Source organism: Gopherus flavomarginatus, chromosome 2, assembly GCF_025201925.1.
Source record: "Gopherus flavomarginatus isolate rGopFla2 chromosome 2, rGopFla2.mat.asm, whole genome shotgun sequence".
In the NCBI taxonomy this organism is placed as follows: Eukaryota; Metazoa; Chordata; order Testudines; family Testudinidae; genus Gopherus; species Gopherus flavomarginatus.
This window is the reverse complement of record NC_066618.1, coordinates 166,228,729-166,254,960: the sequence shown is the minus strand read 5'-3', so window position 1 is coordinate 166,254,960 and position 26,232 is coordinate 166,228,729. Positions and strand designations below refer to the sequence as shown.

The 26,232-nt window shown below is 38.5% G+C and overlaps 1 protein-coding gene across 7 annotated transcripts in view; it reads left to right on the top strand.

Annotated features, from left to right (window-relative positions):
- NSD3 (nuclear receptor binding SET domain protein 3) overlaps window positions 1-26,232 on the top strand; it is a 64,150-nt gene that overhangs the window by 30,487 nt on the left and 7,431 nt on the right. The window contains exons 9-23 of one of the 7 annotated variants that reach the window (XM_050939836.1): window positions 2,380-2,425; window positions 3,775-3,905; window positions 4,351-4,479; window positions 5,302-5,428; window positions 5,875-6,072; window positions 6,740-6,910; window positions 11,507-11,656; window positions 13,997-14,153; window positions 17,215-17,417; window positions 17,865-17,977; window positions 18,856-19,125; window positions 23,189-23,305; window positions 23,979-24,120; window positions 25,122-25,228; window positions 26,001-26,205. In XM_050939836.1, coding sequence (XP_050795793.1) covers window positions 2,380-2,425; window positions 3,775-3,905; window positions 4,351-4,479; window positions 5,302-5,428; window positions 5,875-6,072; window positions 6,740-6,910; window positions 11,507-11,656; window positions 13,997-14,153; window positions 17,215-17,417; window positions 17,865-17,977; window positions 18,856-19,125; window positions 23,189-23,305; window positions 23,979-24,120; window positions 25,122-25,228; window positions 26,001-26,205 — 2,266 coding nt within the window. Of the gene's footprint in view, window positions 1-2,379; window positions 2,426-3,774; window positions 3,906-4,350; window positions 4,480-5,301; window positions 5,429-5,874; window positions 6,073-6,739; window positions 6,911-11,506; window positions 11,657-12,216; window positions 12,341-13,996; window positions 14,154-17,214; window positions 17,418-17,864; window positions 17,978-18,855; window positions 19,126-20,525; window positions 22,730-23,188; window positions 23,306-23,978; window positions 24,121-25,121; window positions 25,229-26,000; window positions 26,206-26,232 lie in introns of those variants that run through there. The other 6 variants (XM_050939837.1, XM_050939838.1, XM_050939839.1 and 3 more) reach the window with 6 other exon arrangements.

Here is a 26,232-nt window from a genome sequence, read left to right as displayed (position 1 = left end):
CTGTGACTCTGCTACTGGCATCTTCACAGTATCAGTTCAGGCTTTGGATAATGGGAACTCAATGATGCAAGACTCCTTATGAACCTGACATGTTAACTTTGAGATTTCTGTTGTGAGCAAAATGATTTTATGTTTTAATAATATCTATTTGATGGAATTGCCACCAGGTTCCTTCCTCTTCTTACTCTTGGTTTAGCTGCTGGTTTGTATTGAGGTTTTGTTTTTCAAAGTTTCTGATTTATTTGATCACTTTTGAAAATGGACTTAAGAATGATCTATTTTAAAGATGAATAATCTGACTTTTATGTTGGCAGACATAAACAAAAAAACAGGTCTTAGATTTTTTTTTTCCTCCCCCTTAAGTAGAACTAACATGTACAGGGGCACTCTTTTAATCTGAATGCCAGACAGACAAATGTTGTTGCTTTATTTAAAAAAAGAAAAAGAAAAAAAAAGTTCTGAGTGGAGATGAGGAGTAGGCAAGTTGAGCAGGTGACATACTTAAATATTTAACTCAATACACTTATTTAACAAGTTTGTCATAGTTGTTGGTTCTTTTCCTTACCATCAGATTTTCCCTATTTAAACCCTAAGGGCACCCACTGTTGAAACCTGAGACTTTTTTTGTATAACAAATGTTTAATACAGGTTTTTCCAATGGGCTTTTTAAAAAAGAGACACAGATTAAAGGTTTTTTTTTAAATTCATTAGAGTAAAGTGGATATTTTAAAAAACCCTAATTTATTCTTTGCCCATTACACTTTATTTTATTGCACTTCAATTATCTTTAAAGGATGAAAATAGGCCTTGTCTTTGTTTTTTTTTTTTTTTGTTTTTTTTTAGTTTCATATTTTGGTTCTGATGCACTAGTATGACACTTCTGTGTTTGGGTTGCCAAAGTGACAGAAGAAATTTTCACTCTAAATATTGTTGTCACTGAAACTTTTTTTTTAAAAGGCAACCCAAATGTTGGATGTAAAATAGCTGACACATAGGCCCTTTAACTTCTTGATGTGAGAAGTTGTGATTTTCCCTATTTCTAAATAAATCCTTTTGCGTTTACAAATTCTCCTGAATTTAACAAAGGTATAAGAACCAACAATAGGAACATTGTGGTTCCAGGTTAGCTTTGCTTGCTTATACTATGTAGCTAACTAAGGCAACATAGTACATTAAATTGCTTTTCTCAGGCAAAGTATGTGACTAAAACGTAATAAAATAATCAGTGATGCACTGTAATGCACATAACTTTGAATGTATTAAATTATATTCAAAATAAGTCTTACTAACTTCTTACAATTATGCAACAATCTTTGTTACCCAAAGTCAAGTTTTCTTGCGACCGATTCCCAAATTCAATCTGCGACCGCTTGGTTTAAATTTATAACTGGAATGAATACAAATGGGAAAAACAAAATGTTAATGCTACTGTTACAGTGAGAAATAGAGAAATACAAGTGATTGTTTAGATTTTATATTTGTATTACAAACTGTATCCTATACAAATCCTTCTATTGTATGTTTTTACCTATTGTACAACAAAATAAAATATTTTTTAAAAAAAATTAGATTAATCCTTAAATATTTACTAAATGTGTTTCTCTATGCTTTGTTAACCACATTGCAAAGAAATAAAAGCCTGCAATTCTTAGCTTAAAACCAGGACCTTAGGAAACAACTTTCTTCCTTTAATTATGCTTTTTATCACCAAATTCTCACATGTATTATATGTATATTGGCAGAAAAATTTCTAATTTCATCCTTCTGATGTAGGACCAAGAACATGACATGCTTTTGGAAGATCACAAACTTGTCGTCTTAAGTTTGTACTGACATGAGTTTCCAGTTGTATAGAGCTCTGCAATGCTCTATATGGAGTCCTCATCCCCACCTTTATGGGCCTTGCAGCACTCTATACAGAGAGAAAGTCCATATCCCCAGAAGCTCAAGAGTGCATGCTTGATGGAAGTGCCTTAAAATGGCAATACATTAAGTGTCTCACTAACCTGAGTGTCAGACCTGTATAAGTACAAGTTTACCTTAACAGGTGTGGGGTTTTACAACAGCTTCAGGGTTGGCTACAGGAATGAACCCCTCTCCTGCCTGCTGGACATGGATAAAGATTTCCTGTTGTCTTCAAGCACAAAGGGAGTGATTGAAAAGGACCTTGCTATTGAACATGTGGCTGCCTTCTCACCTGGTATTCAGCCTAGGCAGCTAGGATTAAATCCCAGCAGGACAGAAGGCTTACACTGAGAAGCGACTGCCAGACTACATCTGAGTTCAGATATGCTAATCACTTAAACTTGGATGTTTTTTTCTTTTTTATACTAGGGGAAAAAATTCCTCTGTTAACTATAGATTTTCCTGTCCAAACAGGTAGAAATGGTTCCACAGACAGCAGTGAAGACTGGATTACAGAAAGGTGAGTTCGGCTGAATAAAAACGTTAATTAGAAGTACCCCATTTACAGGTCATTCATTATATTTCACTGATGGCTTTCAGTCTGTGTGAACTGCACGCAATTCCCAGATGTTTGTTAGTGACGCCATTGTATTGATCTACCTTCGTTCCTCTGAATTATGGCCTCCTTTTTGTAATAATAGTTGGGAGAATAGAGTGTATGCTTGGTCTACTTTAATGTTTTCACTACATGATTCTTATTAAAAAAAAAAAAAAAGAGGGTGTCTGAACATATGCCTATTTATAAGATAAATGATGTGATGTTACCTGTTGGAGTTTATCCGTACCTAAGGCCGTGGCTACACTTGCCAGTTACAGTGCAATAAAGGAGCCCCGGGCACCCTAGCTCACTCCCCATCCACACTGGCAAGGCACACAGAGCGCTCTGACTGTGCAGCTACAGCGCTGCTGGTATTCCACCTCGGTGAGTGGAATAACGTTTGCTGCACCTCTGCTGAAGCGCTGTGGTGCCAGTGTGAACGAGTTGTTGCATTACTGCGCTGTGATCAGCCTCCAGAAACGTCCCATAATCCCCTTAAGTCAAGTTGCCACTCTTGTCATTGTTGTGAAATAATTGGCTGCAGGAATGCGGAAATGCCCTTTCAAAGCTCCCTTTTGGAGAAGCGGGCTGCTTATCAGCTCCAAGAAAAAGCAAACATTTACTCTGTGCTTTGAGTGAGAGAGAGAGAGAGGCAGGGGAAGGGGGTCTGAACTTACAAGACAGCATGCCGACACACACTCAGCACCCCAAAAACCCGCTCTCCCCCCTCACATACACACAACACACTTCCTGTCACACTCTACCTGCCCCCCTACTTGAAAAGCATGTTGCAGTCACTTGCATGCTGGGATAGCTGCCCATAATGCACTGCTCCCAGTGCCACTGCAAGTGCCGCAAAAGTGGCCACGCCAATGCGCTTGAAGCTGTCAGTGTGGACAGACTGCAGCGCTTTCCCTACTGCGATCTGCGAAGGCGGGTTTAACTCAGTGCTCTACATCTGCAAATGTAGCCATTCCCTAAATGGTGATAGTTCAGTAGGTTGTGCCAATACATGAGCTATCCAGCAGTTTGACAAAAGGTTTTGTTTTGTTTAATGGCATTGGAATGCTATTGGCTGAATTACTTTTTACCCTGGAGCACTGAAATGTTTAGTGGTAAAGTTCTGAACTTAAAAATCTTAGAGTTAGTGAGATGCTTGTAAAGTCCTGCTTTGTGGCTTCATGTTTCATGTCTCTGTCATTTTTCTCCATGTGATTTAAAAAGAAAATGAAAACAATATTTTAGGATTAATGTCAGTGTCTTGTGTTAAGGTGCCAGCGAGATTTCAGATTCTTGTAAACCTCTAAAGAAAAGGAGTCGGGCCTCAACAGATGTAGAACTGACTAGTTCAGCATACAGAGACACATCTGACTCTGATTCAAGAGGACTTAATGATCTGCAGGTAAATGTGTGGTATTTGCACACAGATATACATTTCAGTATGTTTGACAAAAAAAGTAGCATTATTGATGGCTGCAGTTTTGAATAAGCAAGTAACTCAATAGTCAAATTCAGATAACTGAATTGTTTTGCTCTTTAAAAAGTCTGATAGAATGTTATGGCAATGGTGAGAAAAATATTTCAGTGTTCGGTTGTGGGAGACATAAGCATCTTGTATATTTTCCCATCCTGGTCCAGTGCTGAAAAAGGATATCTATTAAATGGGCAGTAAATTGTTTGTCACTATATATTGAGGTTCACAAGCTTTCAGATAACTTTCAAATGGTCTTTTAATGTATATTAAAAGCATTTTTATTTTAATCAGCACTGAATTAAGTTTTTCCGTGCCATAGTTAGCCTTTTAAAGTAGCTTATTTAAAAATGGTTGTGGATTGATTTCTTTATAGGGTAGCTTTGGAAAGCATTCTGACAGCCCATCAGCTACTGCAGATGCTGATGCTTCTGATGTACAATCAGTAGATTCTAGCTTATCAAGAAGAGGCACTGGAACAAATAAGAAGGATACTGTTTGTCAGGTAGGTGGAAAGTGCATGGTGGTGTCATAAACAAATATATGCTAAAGATGTGCTGTCTGCTTCTGATTTTAATCTGGTCTAGTAGGAAACTCTTTTTAAATTACGCTATTGTATTTTGACCAAATCTCATAATTTGACATTGAACATCCTGAAAAATGATGAAATGACCCAGCCCTTGTACGTTTAATGCTCCAGAGGTGTTTTTCTTTTTTCCCCACTACAAAAATATGGAAATGGCATTCTGCAGGTTAATAAGCCTGAGTCCGTAGACAATACAATACAACCTGCACTGGGTAATATCACCAAGCAAGCAAGTTGCTCGGTTCTACCCTATCTGAAGATTCCAGACGGTCTTTCAGAGTAAGACAAAATGAGAGTATTACAGTATGCTCGTCTACATAAGACATAGGCCTGGCTAACTGGCAAGGTCTGCATCCGAGGGAGAATGTGGCAATTGTCTTGCCAATTGCTTGAGATTCTATATATGGCTGGGAGGGGAAAGCATATTTGTCAGCAGTGGCTAAGAGAAGCCTGAAAGCACCACAAAATAACCCTGCTAAGCTGATGCAAAAAGGATGGATGCACCTTGTTAAAGGGAACACATTCAATGACTAGTGAAGGCTTCCAGTACCCTTACTGTTGCTAGGTTATGGCAGTGGCTTCGGCCAACTCTCCTGCCTTGTTCAAAAACCAGGAAGCTGTAGTGTCATAGTATGTAGAGATTTCAACTGGTTAATTTCCCTTGCTTTGGTTCTATTAGTCACTTGAATTGTATCACCCATCAACAGCTTTGTTCTCTGACTAGCTATTTGCTTGTTTAAGATCTGTGAAAGCTCTGGTGAGTCTCTGGTGTCATGCGAAGCAGAGTGCTGTAGAGTCTTCCATATGGAATGCCTGGGACTGAAATCAATACCTGATGGGAAGTTCATCTGCATGGAGTGTAAAAATGGTAAATGCATTACTGTGTTTGCGTGATGGGGGGAAAATGTTGGTGTAGGAGCCTGGTGGATTACGGTGATTGGAAGAGGCTTCAGTAATCATATGGTGGGCTGAACAAACTGAGGCAGAGATGTTCTATAGTAAATAAAGTTCAGTGCTAACTTCCTTCCCTCTCCACTTAGCAAGTGCTTTTAAAAGGAAAATTAGTAATTCAGTGATAGGGTTATGTCTTCTTGTTTGTTCATCCTGCACCCAGCACAATGGGGCTCTCATCCTGATCGGGGCCTTAATAAATATGCAGTAGTCATCTGTTATTCTGTAGTGAGGGGGAGATATTCTCCTTACACTGGTGGAATTGCATTAACTTCAGCGTTTTTCCTCCTCTGCCAAATTTTCCTCTCAGGAAATAACTGATAGCATTCATACTGAGGTTTGTTTTATTCCTTTTCTTAAAAGGACAGCACACATGCTTTTCCTGCAAGCTTCCTGGTAAAGATGTGAAGCGCTGTTCAGTCAATGCTTGTGGTAAATTTTATCATGAAGCCTGTGTTCGTAAGTTTGCCACTGCAGTCTTTGAGTCACGAGGATTCCGTTGCCCGCAGCATTGCTGTACTGCCTGCTCAACGGATAAGGATATCCACAAAGCAAGTAAAGGTGAGAGCACAGCTGGCTTTGGATAGTAGCAGGAAACTAAAATACCTGACATTGAGACATATAGCAGAAAATGAAGATGATTGTAATACTGTATCACATTATGAGTGTAAAGTATGGAGGGATGGGACATAAATTTATTATGAACGGATTCATTATCAGTTTGATCATTAATACAGTGGGTTCACTGTGAAACAGGTCAGTCTTGTTGGGGTAATGTGAAACAGTCAGCATCTTGAGAAGTAGTGCTAAGGACACCTGGAATAGCTTCTGTGTCATTTGAACTTATTTGGCTGTTGGACTTCTGGAGTTTGCTGTAAGTTAAAGGTCAGATGTACAAAGCCGAAGTACTCTTAGACAGATAGCAATGGGCTGTAGAACAGAAGTTCTGTTCCAAAGAGGTCCTTTCCTTTAGAAGTGAACTAAAATGGTCAAGCAAACAAAGCAGTTTTAGAGAAGTTAGAGCCAAACAGGTCTTGTCTTCACTTGGAAGCTCTGCATCCAATGTTAAGAGTTAACAGAGTGAAACAGCATGTTGCTTTTTTGAAGACATTAATGTCTAATACCCTGGTTAAACTAAAACCAAACTTGTATCGCAGTCTGTGATGTCTTCTGCCCTATCCTAATTCCACTGTGACATGGTGCATTTTTCTGCATTTATATTAAACAGGACGCATGGTGAGATGTTTGAGATGTCCAGTTGCCTATCACTCAGGAGATGGCTGTATTGCTGCAGGAAGCTTGTTTGTGTCATCTCACATTCTCATCTGTAGCAACCATTCCAAAAGGAATCACTCTTCATCAGCTGTAAATGTAGGCTTTTGTTTCGTTTGTGCAAGAGGTGAGCACTACTTTTTTCCCCCCTTCAGTTTATGTGTCTGCTGTGGTCATTACTACAGTTACATGATAAAGCTGGGATATTTTACACAATTATTTTTTCCTCTTGGGGCTCTCCATTGGCTTCAAAGCTTTCTCTTTGACTGCTGGGATAGTACACATGATATTCATTTATTTCTCATGCTAGAGTTTTTAAATACAATTTTGTTTGGGTGTGTTCGGTGTTCAGACACAATTTTGAAGCACTGAGAAGGCATACTGTGCTGCCAGTTGAGAAGAAAGTGGATGGTTGAGTCCCCAGTTCCAGCAGTTGCAAGTCAAATCAGTATACATTGATTTTCTGTTGCTTCAGCAAGAGGGGTTGCGTTCACCCTCTATAAATTGAAAATAATGGAGCATCTTTTAGGTGGGTGGATGCGGTTTGCTCATAAGCTAGAAAATGCCTCTTTTGACACACCCATTTGAGAAATATTTTTTTTAGAAAAATATTACAGGAATTACCACCTAAATCAGTTAAAATCTAATTACAGTAAAAATAAAATTTTCCATATGCTGCAGCTATCTTTTTTTTTTTTTTTTTTTTTCGTTTTGAAACCCCAGAAGTCTGTCAGTCACTTTATTTATTTTAACTTCTGCCAGAAGGTAGGACTAAATATTGCAGTGCTTTATTTTACTTTGGTCAAAAAGCCCAGTGCAAAATTATCTCTACCATGTTTTTTGGGATGTGAAATTTAGATGCACAGAGTTTTTGTTTGTAATTTTGTGTGTGTGTGTGTGTGTGTGTGTGTGTGTGTGTGTGTGTGTGTGTGTGTGTGTGTGTACATATAAAAATGTAAAAACACGTGATATGTAATACTTCAAAAAGTTCACACTGCATCATGTCTTTCAGCAGCTTGACAGTCAATAGTAAAGGAGTGCAAATACATGACAAATCCTGAATCCGCTTGCTTGTATTCAGCTTATGCAATTAGAGGCCTAGTTTGTGTGGTAAAGATGGTTTTGTATGAGTGAGAGCAGATTATTAGCTACAGGATCTAGAGAAAAGGAAAGAAAGAGGGTTCTCAGAGTTGGATTTTTTTCCTGGTTCTAATTACAGTACAGGAAATGGAGCTGTCACAGAGGTTCCAAGGTAAAACAAAGTTCTTTCCTTTTTAAATACATCTAATTTTTTCCAGAGAAATGGCCTCCGGAGGTTCAGAGGGAAACAGTAAGTCTTAGACTGCTGAACCTGGGAGGGGCTCTCGAAGTGTGTGAAACAGTGTTTGCAAGTGGTTCAGTGCTTTTCCTTTAATGAGCCCTTTCAATACTTTGGGGCAGTTCTAAAAGGAAATATGCAAAGTGAATCACGCTGGTGTTGCTTAACCATACACACATGCAGACAAACGTATGGATGTTGCATGTATCTGTATTCTTTTATTGCTGAGTTGTAGATATCTTTATAGGTGTTTTGTCCTACTTTAAGTTTTATTTTGATTCTGACTTCGTTATCATGTGTACAAGTGCAAATCTAAAAACAAAAATCCTATTTTCAGATCTCTGAATTAAAACTAGCAAAACCCATTTGTATATGTTAATAGAACCACTCATATAGGTACTTTTGTTTTAAACATTAATTTGAAAACCTATGTCAAACAAATCTCACTCATTTCATATTAATATTCTAGCTAACAATTATGTCCAGGTGCCCAGGAAAAATTGCTTGTCTTCTCTCTCTTTTCAGCATAGAATTAGTAAAGCTCTTGAATGGATTCTACTGTAAGCAGGGCAGAGAGATGTAAAACGAAACTGTCCAGAGCTTCACAATTTATGCTAGTTGCATGGAAACACTTTTACTTTGGTCTCAGATGCAGGAGCCTATAGCCTACTCATGAAGAATCAGCTGAGAATTGGTGACCTAATCATTGTTGGTGGATGATAGATCAGATTAGAAATTGCTCTTTAAAAGGGTCAGCAGTGGCCTCAGCCTGATACTATAAAGACTTACATGAGGGATTCCATACCCTGGGACACTGCCTCTTCACCTACTGTTGTTGTAGCTTTTTCAATGATGGGGCAGGTCATAGGGCTATATCCATTGTTTGGAACAAGTTTCCTTACATGAGTGAGTTTAGATATTGATAGTCTCAGTTTATGAGAGGCTGTGATTGTAATGAGATCTGAGTTTAATTCCATGATAGACTTCTAGAACGGAGGAACTCAAACATTTCTAGAGCAGCTGTAGTGTGTTTGTAATATTACAATATACCAACCAGCATTTTTAAGTTACAATACCAGGATAATTAGCTATCCGGTAGCATGCAGTATTTGTTTCTGTGAAGGACCACAACATATATGGAACTGGCTCCTGAAAGCTGAGTATCTCTCTGCTCTTGTGTTCTACACCTCCCCGCCCATCTCTTTATAAACCTGAAATGTATTCGTCTCCATTTATGAAAATGAAACTCTCCAGGATTATTTTATAAGGTGCTGACCATGTGCTCAGCAGTGTGCAAATACAAAATAAAGACAGTTACTGTTTCTGTTAGGTAAGTCCCCTTCAGGTGGGAAGTTTCATGCATGCATTTGGCATCCATCAAGAGTCAGTGGGAGACATGCACAACTGAAAGCAGAATTTGGTGCTAGGCTTCCAAATCTGAATATTGATTGCCTACTAGCATGAAAAGGGGTTTCTTCTTACTCTTATTGTGATTGCACCAGAGAATGGAGTTGCAGATCTGGCATTTCTGTCACTTTCTAAAGTATGCAAGTTACAGAAAAAGTATTTTGTTTCTGTCACCAGTTTGTTTTGACAGTTACATGATTTATATATGTTTCACATCTAATTTATTATCTGAATTGAACTACTTACAAGCCCTGTGACTAGAACCTGAACTGAACATAAGGGTGCACCTCCTTATAGTAGTAGAAATAATCTTTCAGCACCATGCAGATGGAAATTAAAATACATTTGCACTCCTGTGTACTCAGTATGTGTATTGAAAATTTAAGAAAATATAAAATAACTGGACACTAAATGAAACCACTTTGTATTATGGTAGGGGTGTGGCAACTCTTGGCGAATATTTGATATAGATTTGTTTTTGTCCAGGATAGCTGACATTGGGAGGCATTGTGCTCTGCCAGTGGAAAGATTGAGGTGCAAGGCGCGCCTTCCTCAAGCCATTTGGCAGTATTGCTGGCTCAGAATGGATTTCCTTCCAGTCACCTTTGATCAGGATGGTGCCATGGAGTAGGAATTGGTGAAATTCTCTGGGTGGTGAGGGCACTGTGAGAATCCCCTGTGAGGAAGAATTCAGGAATTGTCCTCCAAATGTTCTCTTACTTATTGCATGTGCAAACAGCGATACCTGTCACTTAACATGCTAAGTAGTATTAAGAAGAGAGAGTTGTGTATTTAGACCCAATGCAGTCTTAAAAAGTAGGAAAATCAAAACACTAGCACAATATATCAAGAACTTACCTAGTAGCTACATGTAGCCAGGGCCTGGTGGACTCTTCAACAGTGGGGACCAAATGACACACCTGTATTAGTCTATTTTATCACAATGGAAATACCTTTCATTTCCAATCCCCTCTGTCCCACACAAGCAGTTCTATGGCTCAAAGTGGAAATACACGTTTAACTTGAAATTTGTTGATTATTTTTGAGAATGAGGGTTGTTTTTTTGGCTATGCTACCCCAGTGGCTCCATTCCCCTTGCATCAGCTCCTGCAATACTGTCTAGGCAGCCCAGTTCAGAATCTCCTCCCCTTGGCAGGGAGGAACTTGTAGCTGGCTTCAGCTCTTCATCTTCCCAGACCTTAACTGCTGTGCTGTTGGAGAGCAGGGGGCAAATGCAGGGAGACAGAAAACAAAATATCAAGTGATTGACAGTGGCAAAATTCCATAGCCATGGAAATGCAGAGTCCATGGAGCTTTTCTTGAGAAAAGTAGGGCAAGCCACACCTCACAGCTATTTTTTCGGGTGCCCTATAGACTCTGTGTGTTGGCTTATGTTTGGCATACGTCTTTTGGGGTTTTCTCCACAACTGTAAGGGCAAGAAACACAATGTAATTTTTTTTAAAAAATTAAAGGTGAGATCCTGGAGCCCAAGTCTGTGGCAAGTGGTGAGTTCCATGGCTGTGGAATTATTGAACATATGGGGACTTGCATATACCATCTGTATTTCTCCAATGTATACCCCCTACTGCCAGTACTGTTTCTGATGCAGTTATATAGTCATACTATTTTGTAATTTGGCTGGCTGTTTTCTTTTGGGGGCAGGATGGCTCATAGGGAATTAGCAGCAGGTACTTTTCTGGTGCCTTTTTTTTTCAAAGCGTGCAAGTTAAAACTACTGCACAAGAAAATTTCATTTAGAAAGAGTTTTTGTTTACTCTTCAGTTTTCCTTACACTCAGATTCAGTCTGACACATAACCTCTTCCTTTAGTAGATATAGAAACCTTTTCTGTCACACTTTTCTTTTTCTTCATATTATCTTTTCTTTCAAACTTATAACACATATATGCATAATAGGTGTTGATTTGATTTATTTTCTCCTTTATGGAATCATGGGTAGTTTCATTGCAACTCATCTCTTTCTGTTTGTTTCATATAGGGCTGGTAGTGCAGGATCATTCAGACCCCTTGTTCAGTTCATATGCCTATAAGTCCCACTACCTACTGAATGAATCAAATCGTGCTGAGTTGATGAAATTACCTATGATTCCTCCTCCTTCGTCAGCTTCCAAAAAGAAATGTGAGAAAGGTAACCGAATAGTTTCTTTCTTTTCAGTTTACTTTCGCTTTTCCTGTTTTTTCTTTTCTTTTTTAAATCAAACAAAAAATGTTTGCTTGTTGAGCACCACCTGTTGCTTTTAGTAAATTTCACTCATTGATTATTGTGAGTGTGTGTTCATGTTGTTGGCAAAATATTTATTACAATAAAAGGGCTTAAAATAATTAATAACACTAAATTTTCCCTCTCTACAAAGGGTTAAATCGTGTATCTGCCACTAGTTAGTCTCCATAAAATTGGAGTAATCTACATAATTCTATCACTGTGCGGGGGGAGGTGAATAAAGTTTGATATTGTTGTAGTTCAGTGCCAGCTCAATGACTTTTAAAACTTCTTAAATTGTTTATCTGAGGAAGTCTATTTTGAAGCCTGCTTAGAGCCTGCAACAGTCAGAATAGAGAATTTATCCGTTTGAATGTATGTTGGTATATTGGCATTCCATTGGAAGACCAAAGACTTAGGAAGGCAGATGGCTTTTTGCCTGTGCGTTTTTGTTACAATCCAGAGGCCTTGTATTTCATTTCTGTTAGTGCAGGCCGACTGATGCTCCTTTCTCTCCTCATGTGACTGACTGCTCACTTCCTGGAACAATGCTTCTTTTTGGAGTGGCAGAAGGTGCTGCATCTCGAACAAACAGGGATTCTGCCCTGTCAAGAAAGGCAGGCAGGTGGGCAGTTACAGTAGTATTAGGACAGAAGCTTTTTCAGGCATAAAAATTTATTGCTTTACGCTGGTAATGCTATTGCTTTTAAAGGAATTTATGGAAACAGATCCAGCTGTATGTGTCTGTAGGATTCAGAGGTCATACTCTAGCCCCACAAAAATTTGATTTTTCAAAGGGTGTTCAGAAATTGTTCCCAGTCAGTCATTTTAAAATGAGATCATTGCTAGATGTAGATAGCTTTTATTCTGTGTAACTTCTGACCACAAAAATTATTTTGAGCCCTCTATGCTTAGCTTGAGCAATATCTTACTAATGCATCCTAAGAGCAAAGTTTTCTTGCTTAGCTCTGAGAGTTTTTTGTTCTTGATTTTTGTTTGGTTTTCGCATCTCTTGGCATTTTACCATGTTGGATATTATTTCAGTAATTTATGCTGGGTCTGTATTTCCTCTGAAACAACACTTTCAAAAATTCATTAAAAAATGAACACTTGCTCATTGGGCGGGAGCTCAGGAAAGTCCAAATGCTTGAATTTTATTACATGTTTAGCAGAGGAAATATAGTAAGTGATTTTGTCACTGATTGTTTAAGGAATGCTTTTTGCAATATATTACGATCAAATCAATGACAGTTTTGAAAGTCTATAGGTGGACAAGATTTTCTGATGAATATTTGAAAGTAAAAATTCAAACTTCAGATATTATGATAATTGCTTAAAATGCTGTTTTAAATCTCTCCCAGTCTTTTTACCCTGGGGCTAAAAAGTTCATTACATTTCTATCTAGATTGTAGCAAATGTGTTTATTGTATGAGCTTCTTTGTGTATTGCCAATAGTTTAGATGTGCCGTGAGTACCCACAATAAACACACCTGCTAGAAAACAAGCCAACCAAAAAAGAACCTTTATTGTCTAAATTTTTTTTTTTAAAAGTAATGTTTACCACATTTTTAGATCAGATTCCCTTTGTGTTCAAAGGGAACTCTGGGGGAGGAGGAAATCTTTCCGTAATATCTCATTCTGCATTATATAAGTAAATTTATAGTGCTCACACTGGTGAACCTTCGTTTTGAAGAGTATGCACAGATATATAATTACAATTTTAATGTTTTTTTCTCTTGTAACTTTGAAAGCAGAAAAACATTGATCAACCTATAGGCTGATTTTTGTGCACACTAACTGATTGCTAAGGGATTTAGTCATGACAATGTTGGTTTAAAAAGTATTCCAAAAAAAGTGCAAAATTTGTCTAATTGTCAGGAAAAGGTATTGGCCACTGCCAGACCATCTGGATTAAAAAAAAAAAAAAAAAGCTATACAGTTTTCAAGACTATTTCTCTTATGGGGGATCTGATGTAATGTCAACTTGCCTGATATAATCTAAATTTTTTTAATTCATTGGCTTTCTTGTTCCAATTTGTGATGCAGTCAGGAATTATGATTTCATATAAAGAGAAGAGAAATAAATAATACAAAAAATACTTATTTTTAATCCAGCATTGTAACTTTGACTTGATACCTTCCTTTGCCATATGTTTGGTGTGGGGCAAATCCAAGTTTCATGCATTAAATTAAATAATAATTTTTAAAAAAATCTCTCACAAGCCTCAAACCCTTATTTCTGTAAAATGAGTGAGTTTTTGTTTCAAGGTGGAAAGTTACTGTGCTGTGAGTCCTGTCCAGCGTCCTTCCACCCAGAATGTCTCAACATAGAGATGCCAGAAGGATGTTGGAATTGCAATGACTGTAAAGCAGGAAAGAAACTACGTTACAAGCAGATCGTTTGGGTCAAGCTTGGAAATTACAGGCAAGTTCACTGAATACAACTGTAAACTATTTAAAGTTTTTGTTTTAGGTTAAGTTTTTATTATATGTTGCAGCTATGCAGGTAAACAACCAGAGCAGCCCAGTGTTAGTAAACAAGAGCCAAAAGTGTACACTGTGTCTAACAGGGTGTCAGATGCTGTTGTATGGCTTTTTAATTAAATCCTACTCATGCGTTTTTAGGCATTAAGGTGAATACTTACTCAAGCTCTATCTGTGGGTTCCCTAAATGTGCCCTGCAGATGGGGAAGATCAGGAAATACCTAGGGCATCAAAACTCCCTAGTTGCTTTTATGTTTAGAGATCATTCATAAAAGGCCTCTGCAGGAATGCAGATGCTGGTTGATTCTCTCTTGCAAGTCCCCACCTGTGCGTGCCTCCAAATAAATGCAATCAATAAAATGCTGCAAGTCTAACAGACAGTGGTGGAGGTGATAAAAAGTCCTCTATCTCCCAAGACCAGGAAGGCTGGGAGGTTGCCAGGGATTTTCATCTCAGGTATACTTCTTGCTGCCTCTGTGGCTATCTGGCTATAGAACACCTGCAGAGAACAAGTACATCAGACAGCCTTTGGCACTGCAGTTTCAAGTTGTCCATGGAGGACTTTTTTAGAATCCCATTTTTTATTGTAAGGGACAATCTTGCTTTTAATTTTTATTTCCAGACTTTCACAAGTACAACAAAACTACCAAGGAATTGTTACAAATCAGTGAAATATGTCCAAGACTAACTATTGTACAGTCAGTTAAAGGTCTGTCTTTTGCTACAGTTGCTCAGAGCATGGGCTGTCTTTCCAATAATAGTTGAATTTACGAACCGCCTTCCCTATCTGAGATCTTGTAGACATAGTGTCATATTTACCATTTGAATCTTCAGATCTCCAGTTCTGGCTCTTCCTAGAATCAACCCAAAAGGGGTCCAAGTTCCTCAGAGGTTGAAAGTGTTGGAATATATGCTTCAGGTTGCTGACGTACACATTAAATATCTGTATATAATAATTTATTTTTAAACAATGTGGAGTCTTATCTTTTCTAGTTACCTCTAGCCTAGGTTGGCTACACATGTTCAGCAGGATAAACTTAAAACTAGAAATGCATCCATGTCATTGGTTATTTAAATATGATCTTGTGATTAAAGCTTTACTTCAGTGGGTAAATGGAGCATAAGAAAATGACACTAAAAGTAGTTTTTTGATGGTTTTTTGTTTTTACAGTGTTCTTAGTTTCTCCCAGGTTGAATTGCTGTGTGAAAATATTCAGAATTGGTCTCACTATTGGCCCATAGCTTCATCTTTGGTTTCTAACTCCATTTACTTGAAATTGTCAAATCACACTACAAATGGTGTTAGTTAATTGTAACCTAGGCCGTTCAGTGAACATAGCCAGAGGCAACTATGCTTTTATTCGGTTCAAAATGTTGGGGTCTAAATTAGCTGTTACCACTCCAGAAAGAGATTTTGGAGTCACTGTGGATAATTCTCTGAAAACATCTGCTCAGTGTGCAGCAGCAGTCAAAAAAGCTAACAATATTAGGACAAAGATAACACAGAAAATATTATAATGCCACTATATCAGTCCATGGTATGCCTACCTGTAGAACAGTGTGTAGTTTGGGTCACTCCATCTCAGAAAATCTTTATTAGAATTGAAAAAAGTACAGAGAAGGACAACAAAAATAATTAGGGGTATGGAACAGATTCCATATGAGGAGAGAGTAAGAAGACCAGGACTGTTCAGCTTAGAAAAGAGATGACTAAGGAGGGATATGATAGAGGTTGATAAAATCATGATTGGTGTGAAGAATGTGAATAAGGAAGTATTATTTATCCCGTCGTGTAACACAAAAGCAAGGGGTCACCCAGCAAAATTAATAGTAAAAGTTAAAAAACAGACAAAGAAATAATTCTTCACCCAGTGCACAGTCAACCTGTGGAACTCATTGCCAGGGGATGTTGTGAAGGCCAAAAGTATAACTGGGTTAAAAAAAGAATTTGATATGTTCATGAAGGATAGGTCCATTAATAGCTATTATTCAGGGTGGTCAGGGATGCAGCCCACTGCTTTGGGTGTCCCTAAACCTCTGACGGCCAGAAACTGGGAGTGGATGATGGGATGGGTCACTCGATAATTGCCCTGTTCTGCACATTCTTTCTGAAGTATCTGGCACCAGCCATCGTCAGAAGACAGGACACTGGGCTAGATGGACCAGTGATCTGACCCAGTATGGCCATTCTTACGTTATGTTTTGGAGTTTTCATGTTGTTTATCTTAATTTTTAGTCTATGAAAGGGAATGCCTGATGTTTAAACAGAATTTTAAAAATCCAAATTACTCTCTCATCACTAGTGCTGTTTATTGCTTTCACTTTGCTCACTTGGGCAGTGAAATGATGCTGGCCAGTTTACTTTCTGGTTCTTATGCATTAGCAGAATGCTGCTGTTTGGGTTTCCAGTACCGCAAGAGGATTAACTCTCTTCCCCTCCCATTCCTTTAAAAAAGTTTCCATGGGGAAAAATTAAGTGACAATGTTTTCTTCTCATACCAGGATTTGTAAAACCTCATTTTAAAAAAAACAAAACTTTAAAAGTCTTTCATTAAACAGTGGATCTAAACAAGTTGAATGTCTGGCAAACATTTAAATTTTGGTTTGATTGTAATTGTTCAAATTATATTTTAAAATAGACTTATCAATGATTTGTTTTTCAGTAAAAAAATATTGTAAAGTACAGCTGGACAGTTGTGTTAAAGATTCTCTCATCAGATAACTAGTCCCAAAATTCATATACTACACAAGGCCCAAAGCCATACCCCGGATTTGGGAGCATGAGAACTGTAAAGATGGATATCTTTTTGTGGAGCTTCCCAAGTAAAATCAAAGGCAGTTTTGCTTGTGTAAGGAGACTGGGATAGGATCCTCTGCAGTCACATTTCTTAGGAACTAAATGTAGCTTTTGCTACTTGAACTGTAATTCCCAGACTGAGAAGCCAAGCAATTTGCCTTTGTTTCATAGAGTTTGAGTTTTTTCTCTTTTTTCTAATTTTCAGGTGGTGGCCAGCAGAGATCTGCAATCCCAGGTCTGTGCCTCTCAACATTCAGGGCCTCAAACATGATATCGGGGACTTCCCGGTATTTTTCTTTGGTTCACATGACTACTATTGGGTGCACCAGGGCAGAGTTTTCCCTTATGTTGAAGGAGATAAAAGCTTTGCTGAGGGGCAAACTAGTATTAACAAGACCTTCAAGAAAGGTAAAATTAAACAAAGTTTATAGTGGTTGATAACAAAACTTCCATGTTTTTTTCTACATCGTCACTTAACTTGCATGAGAATTATGTGGCTAGTTTTCTGTGTCTGTGTTAAGCTGCAAACTTTGTATAGTGCCGTTGGATAGAGGTTAAAATATTATTAGCATCTAACTTCCTGCCTCTCTGTGCTGTTTGTAGGCAGCCCCAATTCTTCCCCACTTAACTTGGAAAGAAGTTATGAGGTGGAACCTGGGCTCTGATGCAGATGGCCACCCCATAGTGTTTAAATATGTACTGAAAACTACCTGGTTTAAAACTCATTCATGCCATAGTGTAACATTTCATTGTTCGCTTGTTCTTTGTAGATTTCTAATTCCTAGCTTTTCAAAAATGTCTCTCAGCAGCAGCAGCCAATACTAATTCCTCCTCATTTTGGACTCCCTTGCACAGCACTTGAAGAAGCTGCAAAACGCTTCCAGGAACTGAAAGCACAAAGAGAAAGCAAAGAAGCACTAGAGATTGAAAGGAATTCAAGAAAACCCCCACCTTACAAACATATTAAAGTGAGTCCTCTCCTTTGTGTGAATGAGCTATAGATTTAAACAGGGAAGCCAATTGTTGCTTAGAAGAAAATTCAGATAATCAGTCTACCATTCGTCAAAGATCTCTTCTGGCCTGCTTCGTTTAATACCATAGGTCCTTTCATTGTTATAAGGAAGGTGTAACCATCAGTAAAAGGGACTTTGAGTTTAAGGTCAGTTTTACTGAAGACAAAGGATTTTGATAGTTGCAAGTGGGTCTCACCCATCTCAAATGAATCTTGGGGCTTACTTACCATTAAGAAATTATATTAGCATTGAAAAATAACAAACTGTTAGTATGAGAACTTAATCTCCAAATCTGGATACTAAAAAGATGATCTAGATTTTTTTGCCAGCAACCTTGGGGGCACAGTACTGCAGGTTGTGCACTTATCTGTTTGATTGTACTTTATAATATGCTTAATTCCCAAGAATTTAAACTATTTTTGTGTGCCTCAAAAGAGTTGTTGTACTAATACATGTACTATACAGTCTGAAACCGTCCTGTCCCACGTTCTGTGCTGCATACCTCATTGCTGGTTTCTCTGAACACCTGAGATGCTTGATTGTTAGTGGTAGAGCAGTGCCAGATGCAACCTCTGAAATTCCTAGATTGCAGAGAAGTATTTTAGCCTTGCTGCCTTTTCTTAGTTGACACACTTGCTTTTAGAGAGAAACAGAAAAAATACAGCTGTTTCTGATGTTAGTAGCGGTGTGTGTAATAGCTGTTGCGTTTGCTTACATTTTGAAATATCTTGACTGTCATGGGCCTTGATTTAAGTGGTTCTGATCTAAATTCTGTGTGTATGGCCATAAATCCAAATTTATCCCTTGTCTTTTTTTTTGTTTTTGTTCCACAGTCCAACAAGGTAATAGGAAAAGTTCAGATTCAAGTCGCTGATTTGTCAGAAATTCCTCGCTGTAATTGCAAGCCATCTGATGAGAACCCCTGTGGCCTAGAGTCAGAGTGTCTGAACAGGATGCTACAGTATGAGTGTCATCCCCAAGTGTGCCCAGCAGGAGAGCGCTGTCAGAACCAGTGCTTCACCAAAAGACTCTATCCAGATGCTGAAATCATAAAAACAGATCGACGTGGCTGGGGTCTCAGGACAAAAAGGAACATTAAAAAGGTAGAATTTAGGACAAATACAGAGCCATTAAAGAGAGTATTTGAAGAGAATGCTGCTATTCTTTTATTGTTTGTACCTTGAACAAAAAATATATCAAGAAGTTAATACTTTCAAGTGAATTCATCCTGCACACACAATTGTTTCTTTAAATTTACAAGGCATGAAACTTCCTCAAATGGAAGAAATGATGATAAATCCAACTTCATGGAATATGAGACATCTGGCAGAGGTGTTTTTTTGCCATTACAATGCTTTCTTGTAGAGTAAGAGTCAGATTCAACTGATTAGAAATTTCACTGGTGATGGGCAGGAGATGAGGACTATCAGTACTTCTTGTAGAAGATAGTGATGTACCTAAGTTCTCATATTGACTTCCGAGCATGGAGGGAGAGGGAAAAAATAGTTTTTTAGATGGTTTCAGATGCTTTTTTGACCAAGCCTGGCTTTTGAAGATGCTAAAGTCTTAGAGAGATGGGAATAAAAAATAAAACACACCTCCATTATTTTCTCTTTCCCTCAACCCCAGAGTTAACACAGCAAATGAAATTAATGACACTTCATGATATGAAATAACTCAAAGGATGGGAGATGGGGCAACCTAAGATGGTCAGCCTCTTTCTGAGGGGTTACGTCAAGGTAGCTTTCTGTACTTTCTTTTGCCTTTTCTTTTAAGCTCTTACGTGGTAAGATGATCACTCTGCAGATCCCAATAGCAGATTGTCTGGATTGGGCGTGGGAGGGGATGCAACATTGCTCTTACAAACGTCTGGTCACCAGGGAGCTGGCATAGCCTCCTTGACACTCAACTCTACAGACTGGATTTATTTCAGAAGAACTCGGAGGGGATTAATAAAAGGCTTGTGGTGATCAGGCTACATTGGACAGCACGCTTAAGTTCTTGTTTAAAGTTCAAGAAGGCAGAGAAGAATAATGAAGATACAGAGATTTCTATTGATGGACATGGTGCAGTTGTTGTAACTGAAAGCACCAAGAACTGATTAGTTTAAAGAAATATTGAGGATTAACATAAATGTTAGAATGATTGAAGTCCTTAGAGGAGTGGTAGCAGATGGGGTAGCAGTGATGGGTGGGGTGAGGGATGAAAGTACCTTTCTTGACTATGTGATAAAGATACTGGAAATGGATCATTTTGGTTTTCCTTTACACTGTATCGCTGCACACTGTATTCCTGGGGACACCAGTCTGGGATTATCCACTGGGATTCAGGTGGGATGTGCAACAGTTGATATGGAAAAACAAAATCTTACACTGGATTGCAGTCTTGCTGTACTTCGAGGCAAGCGTGAGGATGATGGGCCTGGATTTCACGTCTGCTTTAACTTGCCAGACAGAGGATTGGATTTGATGGACAGATGTATGTTTTGCTCTTACTCATGCAGGCTTCGTTGTTTCTGAACAAGGAGGAGGCTGAGCACACCTGAAGAATGGAAGATCCAGCTATGGCTGCAGATGGAATGGACAATTAAGACTTCAGGACAAGTTGTTTTTATCATTTGACCTGCATCCTCAGAGTTCACTTCAAAGCACTATTTTGCTTTCAGTTGGCTTCATATTTTCTTCACTTTGAATTTGCACACGTCTTGCTAAAGAAGGTATCCTGGAACTTCTCATAGCGAAGGCACATTCCACAGTTCTGGTGGACTTAAACTTGATGTAAGGTCTTCACTGCGATTCTCTGTTAAATGAAGCTGACTGCTGTCCAGACGGGATTCTGATGTGATGTTTTGGACTGTAGCTGGACGTGATTTGTTTGCTGTTGGATGGTGTGTTTTGCTCCATAATGTAATCTCAGCAGTTAGATAAAAGCAAAGAGATTCTGAATTGTTTTTCATCCTTAAGTTATATGCTGCTTAAATATTACACGTGGATAGTAGAGGTTTATCTGCTAGTCTGAAGTGACCCGGCAGTACCCAGGCAAATGGGCTTGGGCAAAGGCATAGTAGCAACTTTTAACTGTGAATTCTTTGCTTTTGTCAGTTCTAATTAGAGTCTCTACCTTGTATTTGTTTAGTACCTTAGTACATAGAAATTTAGCATAGAGAAATGTTGTGCAGGGCCTAAATGGATGTGTCAAGTATTCACTTACCTGTGGCAATATCAGAGATGTTTGAACAAACCAGTTTCAAATCTGTGTTTTTAACCATTGCTTCAGCTGAAACTATAAACCTTTGATTGGACTTGGGATAGTTCTACTCCTGGGTACTTAAATTTACAAGTAACTAGAGGAAACCAGAGTAAATTGACAGAGAATACATTTTAACTCTCTTCAGTTTCTTTCTGCACCAAGTACATGGTAAATGTTCATAGCATTTTTATGGTGGATTTTCTGTGAATTTTCTTCGCATACTAAGTATGAAACAATGTATTTGTGTCCTGTAGGAGCTCTACTAAAAATTCTGTCAGTGGCTCCATTAGAAAAACCCTTCTGAGCACTTGATTAAACCATTTGTTCCAAAACACGCAATCTAAACGAAAAGGAATTTGGTGGGGAAAAGAGAGAGGCACTTTTGAAAATTTCATCCCAGAGATGACAGATTTGTCCAAGTAACTTAGGGGCCTGTGTTCATTGGAGTCTAAATTCCCATTTCCAGGAATGACTTGAGCGCTTTTGAAAATGTTATCCTGATGATCTCCTCCTGCAGTACAGCCTTTTCTCCTTCAAAGCTCCAGAATGTGACAGACATGATTCTGGTCTCTCTGGAGCCATTCCCATAACCAGCTACGACAGCCATTAGCGCTCATAGACTTTTGTCAGACTGTTGATGCCACATAGTCTATAACGTGTTGGTACTATTTTATTTAAAAAACAAAACAAAACAAAAAAACCTTGAAACTGCTCAGACACTTGTTTGACACTTAAATTTGAGCATCTCAAAGAGCTACTTTTGGAAATGTTTAAGCACTAGAACTGTTGAGACTGTTACAATAAAATGACCCTCAATGTGCTAAGTGTTAACTCCCTTGTATCAAGGTATCATCATTTCCTGGCCATTTCAAAGTCCATCATGTGAAAGCTGGGAATACGCAGTCAGCCTGAAGGCTCACTTTTAACTTGTTTTTAGTGGTTTAATTATTTAAGCCAGTTTTGTAATATCTGTTCTACATTAAAACTTTATCACAAACTTTTCTTGTTTGTTATTGACTGTTAAAAGTCCTGTTAAAATGAATTGTTGAAATGCTGTGCAGTGAAAATGTTTAGCAGTACAGTAAAGTTATATTGTTATATCAGGTTGATATTCTGTGGGCATCTATATGTTAGTCTGGAATTTGAAAAAAAAGAAAAGAGCATGTGACTTAAAATATTGCCAGTGAACCTCTAAATAATGTTGAATCTTGTAGCTGTGCTAGGGTGACCAGACAGCAACTGTGAAAAATCGGGACGGGGGTGGGGGGAGTAATAGGCACCTATATAAGACAAAGCCCCAAATATCGGGACTGTCTGTATAAAATCGGGACATCTGGTCACACTAAGCTGTGCTGCTATTACTAGGACCAGTGCATGGAGAAGCAGTCTTAATTCTGGCTTTGCTATTGCCTTATACTTAATGTATAATAAATGTAGTGCCCAAGTGGTGTTTTCTCATGGGTGTTTGAATATATTGTTATAAATATGTTCTCATTTTCTATAGACTGACCATACAGATCTTTTTTTAAAAAGGACAGAAGTACAAGCAGAGCCTTGAACAGGCTATATGCAATTGACCACAAAAGATACAACTCATTAATCAAATATGTCCTTCAGAACCGCATAACTATTTTTAATTGCTGCTTTATTAAAAATTCTAGTTGTGATGCTTCCATTTTGAAGCACAGTTCTATAACTTAATCTAAACTTGTGTGCATATGTATTTTTCTATACTGGTCACTCTTGTGTAGTACTTCTATTTTAACCAGTTCTCAGTATTTTGATTATCCTAAGGAGCCACCCTACCTAGACCTTGCAATGGACAAGGGCTTCCCATCCCATTTTTCTGTGCTTCCTCTCTCTTTAACTATACAGATAGCAGGCAATAAGCATGGGTTTCTTTGGTTGACTTCGCAGGGTGAATTTGTAAACGAATATGTTGGTGAATTAATTGATGAAGAAGAATGCCGATTGCGGATCAAACGTGCCCATGAGAACAGCATAACCAATTTTTATATGTTAACTGTTACAAAGGTAAAGCACCATATCTCTACAATATAAAATATACTGCTGCTTAAGGGACTAGGCCTTAAGGTCTGGGATCGTAGGATCAGGGGCCATGTTTAAAGCACAAGAATTACATTTTCTTTCACTTCTAGCTAAAATGTAATGTATTTAGTTCAGGTGAAAGGTCCAAGAGAGTGACGTCCTCTTTTCATACCGCGTGTACTTCATGGACCATTGTGCTTCAGCCTTGATTTAGTGGAGCTTCTGTGGGGAGTGGGAAAATGAATTCCCATGGTCTCTTCAGTCCATAGTGTGTCTGCTGATACTGCCAACAAGCCTGTCAGTCAGAGTGGAATGTGGACACCTGTCTGATAGAATTGCATTGCAATTCCAACGTATTTCTGATCAGTCACCAAACAGTTGTATTTGAAGGGTAACTCACTTGACCAAGATTGGGGTTGAACCAGAGATGAAAGGATCCAGAGCTTCTTAGCAGTACCATAAGCCATTCATTTCTCCCTGCATTAAGCGCTGAGGAGCTTTAGGTAAAAGTTACTTCCAGGAAAAGCCAATATCCATTATAACTCATTTATCAAGTACCTGTCTAAATATATTATCTGCATTCGTCGTTACTTGACTTGTCAAAGGAAGACTTTTGTTTGTCTGATCCTAAATCTGTGTTTTTGTCTCTTTATTGAAGGACCGGATAATTGATGCTGGTCCAAAGGGGAATTATTCTCGTTTTATGAACCACAGTTGTAATCCGAACTGTGAAACACAGAAATGGACAGTGAATGGGGATGTTAGAGTTGGACTCTTTGCTCTCCGTGATATTCCTGCAGGTAAAAAGAAGCCCCCATCCTGCATGTGCCCTCCTCTCCTAAAATGGAAATCAGTTGCCAGCTCACCCACTTTTTCCCTTCTGAAGTTACTTGATCACATTGGCATTTACAATTACTAACTTACCCATTGGGACAAAGAAAATGCACTGTCAAGAAGTTCTAGATCTTCATATGCAGTCTCATTAGGAGCAACTTACGATGAAATGCAGAATATTAAAGATGAAACTTGCTTTATCACAAACACGAAAAATATCAAGGGCTTCGCCTAATACTTGAAAACACAGGAAAACTCAATGTTAACTCTTTTTGCCATGTCTGAATAGACTTTCAGCTAGCATAGACCCCCAATTTCAGATCCATTCCCTAACATTATTTTGTAACCAATCTACCACTTTAAGCTGAGATTAAAATGATAGACTAGCCGTTGTTTCTGTGTGATCTGTAGAAAAACAATGTGCAGTGCTCCTGTCTGGCCCAAAGCTATGCTGGCACTGTATAAACAAAGCAGAGGAAGGATGCTTTGTTTCTTTTCAGAAAAACTAAAAAGAACAGTAATCAGTGTTGATCCAAATGGGAAAATGGACACAGTCAATATAGGAACAAGACTATTTGGGGCTTCTATGTGAGTGTATTCCACCTAGAAAAGAGTGTTTTAAAAAGAAATTATTTCAGTGCTAGGTTTGTAACCAGGCTCATAAGACTTATAGTTCCACAACCACAAAGTTACTGGTTGTTGAATCATCATTTGGTTTTTAGAACAGAACAAAACTGAGTTGTCATCCTCAGAACATGGATTCTGGATCATTTGTTCTGCCTTGCTGTTTACAGCTTCTCTCGCTGTTGCTTCAGGAGTATGTTTTATCTCAGTATTTTTGATGTAGTTATAAATATTGTGATCTTGTAACTATGCCCTTTTAAAAACAGTGGTGTTAATATTAAGGGAGAAAATGCTAAAGCTGAATTGCTGTATTGTGTATGAATAGTTTTTCTTTAAATTTCAGGGATGGAGTTAACATTTAATTATAATTTGGACTGTCTGGGCAATGGTAGGACTGAATGCCATTGTGGAGCAGAAAACTGCAGTGGCTTCCTAGGAGTACGGCCGAAGGTTAGTTGTACAGAAATAAAAATTGAGCTCAACGCACTTGTATTGAAAGCTCTTTTTGTGGAAGGAGAGTGAATAGAGGTCTGTTTCATTTAATGTAATATCTTAGTACTTTAAAGATTCCCCCAAAGGCTTTACAAGTTTGTACTACTGTAAATGTACCCATCTCCAGGATGGAAGAGCCACTATGGCACCCAGATGTGGCATGGAACAGTCCCATCATGTTTAGGGTGCCTGACTTAAAAAAACAAAAACAAAAACAAAACTTCTTGTCACATATTTTACTTCTGTATTTGCCCTTCTTATATGGAAAGCATTGTGAAATTCCCCTGCTTGTTTGAGGATCTGGAAACTTGTCTTGCGGATGTGCTTCATTCTGGTCCCAGCCCAGAGTGCTGACCTTAGTCAGCTTCTTATGAAGTAGCATCTCTGTAGGGGCAGAGAAGTGACTGAAGTCTCTGCTCACATAGCTATTATGCATAAGCTCTCTGAGGAATACAAATCCTACTGCAGTAGGGACCCATCCTCATTGGGCCTTTGGCCGTTGCCATCAAATTACAGCTCACTAATTGTAATCTGGCAACATTCTAACTTGTTTCACATGTGTGTGGCAGGGGAGATGAAGGTGGGAGTCACTGGGTAGACTAGACTTCGTTGAGCATGATTTGCAGAAATAATAACCCGCAGTTGACTTTTGGGGGCCATGTGTCTTTTTAAAGTGACTATTATTGACTAAAATTGTTACTGCTGTGACTTTTTTCCTTTTAATGGCCAGACGGCGTTTGCAACAGCGAATGAAGAGAAGGCAAAGAATGCCAAGCTAAAGCAGAAGAAACGGAAAATAAAAACAGAGCAGAAGCAGATGCATGAGGATAACTGTTTCCAGTGTGGAGATGGAGGAGAACTAGTCATGTGTGACAAAAAGGACTGCCCCAAAGCATACCACCTCCTATGCCTTAACCTGACTCAGCCACCATTTGGTAAGTGCTTTTGCATAGCCACCAGAC